Genomic DNA, 5,544 nt, shown 5'->3' with positions numbered 1-5,544 from the left:
ACCAAGTTATCACATTAATTTTTATTTTAATTTTTTATATTTAAAATCTATTTTTATTTTTATTTGAGTTGTTTTTAATTTTCGCATATAATATAACAAAAATTCTGTCTGAACTCGTAATTTACGAATGTTACATTTAAATATCATAATACCCTAACCACATGTAGATACAACTTTAATTTTATTACATAAAAAATTTTAAGATTCAAAAAAGAAAAAGGAAATAAAAGGATCATGATTTTGTAGAATATTATTAACTCGTGGTTTCTTGATTTCGTATCACCTAACTCTAAATGTCCCCCCATCCACATGGTCCATGTTATGTCATATAATTCATTCATCTAACCCTTCAATCACCATCTTGCACCTCCTCTTCTACTTTCACAAATTTACAAGATAATTTACGACACAATTCCATAAGAATTCCGCTAAGAAAAACAAATTACAAGCATCAAGAAACATCCTCATAACACAAACGAAACCGAGAGGCATCATGCTTTCTGTCGAAGCTCAAAAACAAGAAACTCCACCACCTCCACCCCTTGTTTCTTCTTCGTCTTCTTCTTCATCACCAGCTTCTACTTCTAATAACACTAATACAAATAACATTCATAAAGTCGATGATGGCTCCAATAGACATGTTATTTTCAGATCAAAACTACCAGACTTACCCAACATCGCAAACCATATACCTCTTCACACCTACTGTTTCGAGAATCTTTCCCGATTCTCTGACAAACCATGTCTCGTTGTTGGTTCCACCGGAACCACCTACACTTTTTCCCAGACACACATTCTCTCTCGCAAAATAGCCGTTGGATTATCCGCTCTTGGTATCTCCAAGGGTGATGTGATTATGCTCCTGCTCCAGAATTGCGCTGAATTTGCGCTAACTTTCATGGCCGCATCCATGATTGGCGCGGTAACCACCGCCGCAAATCCCTTCTACACTGCTGGTGAAATCTTCAAGCAGTTCAATTCCTCCAATTCCAAGATGATAATCACTCAGGCGCAGTACGTCGACAAGCTTCGTGATCATGGGGAACACAACCCAAAAATGGGCCAAGATTTCCCGGTTATCACCGTCGATGACCCACCAGAGAAGTGCCTACATTTCTCAATGCTTTCTCGAACAAATGAAAACAATATTCCTTCTGTCACCATTGATCCGGACGATGCCGTGGCATTACCGTTTTCGTCGGGAACGACAGGACTGCCAAAAGGTGTCATCTTGACGCATAAGAGCCTGATCACGAGCGTTGCACAACAAGTCGACGGAGAAAACCCAAACCTTTATCTAAAACAGGAGGACGTGGTTTTATGTGTACTTCCGTTGTTTCACATATATTCACTAAACTCAGTGTTATTGTGTTCTCTGAGAGCAGGGGCCTCTGTGGTGCTGATGCCTAAGTTTGAGATAAGATCGCTACTTGAGTTGATACAAAGGTATAGGGTGACGGTAGCAGCTGTCGTACCGCCGCTGGTGCTTGCTTTGGCTAAGAATCCGATGGTCGGGAGCTACGACTTGAGTTCGATAAGGGTGGTATTGTCAGGGGCGGCGCCGCTGGGGAAGGAGCTCGAAGATGGTCTTAGAAGTAGAGTCCCACAGGCAATTTTCGGTCAGGTAAGTTGCACCATTTTTCTTTTAACCAAAAATATTTAATTACAAAATAAATAAATAAATAAGTTGCTGGGTGACGGTCAATGATTGTAAAGGAGTAAGAAAGTTGTGGCACTCATGACTTGTGTAATATAAATTACAACAAAATTATTAGATGACAATAATATGAGGCTCAGATTCTGATTTTGGTTGGAAAGTAGTTGAAAGGTCATTTTTGGCAACGAATAGCACTATATATGAGTTGAAATGTAGATGACATGAAAGAAAAAGAAAATATAAATCCATGGAACCTAGTGTTCTATGTTCCGATTAGATGAGTCAACAACTAACCTTTTGCTCAAGATTGGTTTATTCGCCAGAAGAAAGTAGCATTGGCTTAATCTCGTTCTCATATATCATTGTCATATAAGCTTATAAAAATTGAAGTTAAACGTAAATAGCATAAATAAGTGGCGTAAATCAATTGGTCTCAAATGAGTATTATGTGCTCTTATGAAATGATATAAACATCTATAGGTTTTTACTACCAAAGGGCCTTGCCTCGGTAGGAGTGACCTCTCCTCTCATTTGTAAGAGGCTAGGGGTTTGAAGTTTGAACCGTGGTATAGGTGGATTTAGAAGTTAATTATAATTTGCAGCTTCAAAAAAAAATGTAGATTTGTACTCTTTTTTTCATCCAAGGCTGCAAGCGTGATCATCAGCTTCTGTTAAGCATTAGTTGTTTTGCGGTTTTCTGTTTTTCCCATCCAAAAGGAAAGTAGATTTTCTTGGTTTAGGTCATTTAATAGCATACGTTGCTTAAACAAACATCTAATTACCTGGCTTATTGGTTGTGTTCTTTTATTAAATGCAATACACGTAAAGCCTTGCTGATGAATTGTAGCTCCATTCCATTTGCATGATGTCTCCTCTCCACAAACTACCTTACACACACACACACACACACACACACACACACACACACACACATATATATATATATATATATATATATATATATATATATATATATATAAGGCTAGGTTAAAATGTGGATGATATCTATTGTGCGGACGTGCATGAACAATGTTATTCTATTAGAATAATTAAGAGAATAGGTTGTTTGGTAATGTTAATACGTTCAACCTCACATAATTATCGTCATTATCAAGCATTTTCAATAATTCTTATTCATTTTGTTTTTCACGCATCATTTTTCAAAGATTCTTGTTCTTACAGTATACGATTATCAAAGAACACATTTTGACACAATGAAAATCATAAAAAGAAATCTATAATACTCTTATAGACGATTTAATTAGTGAAAATGTGTGATAATGATAATAATATGTAAGAATAAACGTATTCACATTACCAAACAACAAATTCTTCTAGTCATTCTCACATAATAACAATGTTCACACGTCCACAAAATAGATGTCAATCCACATATGAACCTAACTCTATATATATATAAACTATAAATATGCTTTAGATGCCGTATGTATTACAATTCGCTGAATTTTATCAAAATGAACATATATGCACAATTTGTGACATGAACATATACATCTATGTTGACGAGAAATGTGCATATATGCACATTTGCAAAAAAAAAAAAAAAGATATTTTTTTTCGAAAAAAAATTCAAGGATTTGCCAAACATACGTACGTCTAAGGCATATGTGTAGTTTTGCTTGAAAAAAATATCAAGAAATAAGTTGGAAAAAGTTCACGTATTTTTACGAATCTTTGAGTTCTAAATGGATCTTTATATATATATATATATATATATATATATATATATATATATATATATATATATATATATATATATATATATATATATATATATATATATATATATTGTCTTCTATATATGTTCACTTGATGAGGCGATTCAAAAGAATAATTACAATTTACATATTAAAGTAATGCACCATGTATACATGTACATGTATACGCAAGACAGGGCTATGGGATGACAGAAGCAGGACCTGTATTGTCAATGAGTGCCGCATTTGCTAAACAACCATTGCCCACCAAGTCGGGTTCTTGTGGTAGTGTTGTCAGGAATGCCGAGCTTAAGGTCATAGACCCTGACACCTATTCATCACTTGGATATAATCAACCTGGTGAGATATGTATCCGTGGTCCTCAGATTATGAAAGGTATGTAATGCTTCCTTTTATTAGTTTTCCTTATTTATGTTAAATATAATTAATACATATGATGTTATAGGATACCTGAATGATGCCAAGTCTACAGCTGCAACCATAGATGAAGAAGGTTGGCTTCACACAGGTGATATTGGGTATGTAGACCATGATGAGGAGGTTTTTATTGTGGATCGAGTCAAGGAACTTATCAAATTCAAAGGCTTCCAGGTAACCATGGCTTTTAGTTAGTTCATTTATCGACTAAACATATTGACTAAATGATAATATTGAACTTAATATGTGGTTGATGAATCATTAGGTTCCTCCGGCAGAGTTGGAAGGCCTTCTTGTGAGTCATCCTTGTATTGCAGATGCTGCTGTTGTCTCGTAAGTGTAAATTAATGATGATGTATGTAATATATATATATATATATATATATATATATATATATATATATATATATATATATATATATATATATATATTCATGCTTAACAACACAAGTAATACTTAACAAAAACAGGCAAAAAGATGATGCTGCAGGGGAGGTGCCCGTTGCTTTCGTTGTTTTATTGAATGGGATGGAGCTCACTCAAGAAGCTGTAAAAGATTACATTGCCAAGCAGGTAATTGATTAACTAAAATGAAAAAGAAAAATAATCATTCATTATACTTACAGTTATAATTAAAATGACGATGCATGCATGTAGGTGGTATTTTACAAGAAACTGCACAAGGTCTACTTTGTGACCTCCATTCCTAAATCTCCATCAGGAAAGATACTAAGAAAAGATCTGAGAGCCAAACTCTCATCCACATGATCACCTTGTCATGTATTTTTCATAATACTTAATAACGTCCATGTATACGTATAGTTAGTGCTTTCCACTTTTCATTCCATAAGGTCATCTATTTTCCTAAAATATATAGAATTGTGTAATATGGGTCATCACATATATCCGACCAACATACATGTCATGCCAACATAATTATTTAAGGACATTGATTAACTTTAGAGGTGGATGGCAGAAGTTTATAGGCGATTACAAATCAACTTGTGCTTAATCATTCACCTTGTAAAGAAAATCCAGATGCCTTGAAAATCAACATCATATGGTGTATACGTTTGAGATTTTTAGGACAACAAAAACCAAATTTCTATACTTGAAGACCGGAGGAAGATGAATCTACATATGCCTACTAAACAAAGTACTCAATTAGTAGTAGGTACATCACTAGAAGTCACAATAGAGTTTGATTAAAATAAATTCGAAAAAGATCTATTGCTAGATACAAAATTAAACAAATTTAATGCATAATTACGAAACAAAGAAGAACGCTCACGATGTTTGCAAGGTTTAGTTAGAGTTGGTCAATTCTCAATGGCCTCTCTTATTACTTCTTAATTTTGATTTTCAATACAATTTGTCTTCTTGATGCATGCCTCTGAATACACAACAAAATCTCAAAGAACCTTTTTTAAGAACTTATAAAATTACATGAATTCTCAACAAAACAATTTATATATGATCTATCAAGATCAATTACAAAATAAAAAAACTTGAACAAAGTATGTGATTGTGTGCTCCAAACGTTTCACTTGATGTCTCAACTTCCATGACATTCAATCGATAAATTATTTCCGTTCAAGTAACTAATGATATGTGGTACCAAAAATTGAAATTCATATGGTTGGAGTGTCAACTCACCCATGAGTTTTTCTAACATAGTTGGTCATTTTGTGTGTCATATGAAGTCACGAAGACCATTATAATTGCAACTTA

General features: G+C 34.0%; 1 protein-coding gene across 1 annotated transcript; it reads left to right on the top strand.

Moving 5' to 3' along the window:
* Positions 1-259: 259 nt before the first annotated feature.
* On the top strand, positions 260-4,772 carry 4CL3 (4-coumarate:CoA ligase 3). Its single transcript, XM_079083793.1, has 6 exons — positions 260-1,624; positions 3,573-3,771; positions 3,842-3,987; positions 4,079-4,146; positions 4,284-4,386; positions 4,471-4,772. The coding sequence occupies exons 1-6, from the start codon at positions 494-496 to the stop codon at positions 4,579-4,581; spliced, it is 1,758 nt and encodes a 585-aa protein (XP_078939919.1). The 5' UTR covers positions 260-493; the 3' UTR covers positions 4,582-4,772.
* The last annotated feature ends 772 nt before the right edge of the window (positions 4,773-5,544 follow it).

Source organism: Lactuca virosa, chromosome 3 (assembly GCF_052849685.1).
Source record: "Lactuca virosa cultivar CGN04683 chromosome 3, Lactuca_virosa_CGN04683_v6, whole genome shotgun sequence".
Lineage (NCBI taxonomy): Eukaryota > Viridiplantae > Streptophyta > Magnoliopsida > Asterales > Asteraceae > Lactuca > Lactuca virosa.
Note: the sequence above shows the minus strand (reverse complement) of the source record. Positions and strands in the feature narration are given on the sequence as shown.

Coding starts and splice junctions, on each gene's coding strand:
- 4CL3 (XM_079083793.1), top strand. CDS start 494: ATGCTTTCTGTCGAAGCTCAAAAACAAGAAACTCCACCACCTCCACCC. Junction 1,625..3,572: donor CACAGGCAATTTTCGGTCAG/GTAAGTTGCACC, acceptor TACGCAAGACAG/GGCTATGGGATGACAGAAGC. Junction 3,988..4,078: donor TCAAATTCAAAGGCTTCCAG/GTAACCATGGCT, acceptor ATGAATCATTAG/GTTCCTCCGGCAGAGTTGGA.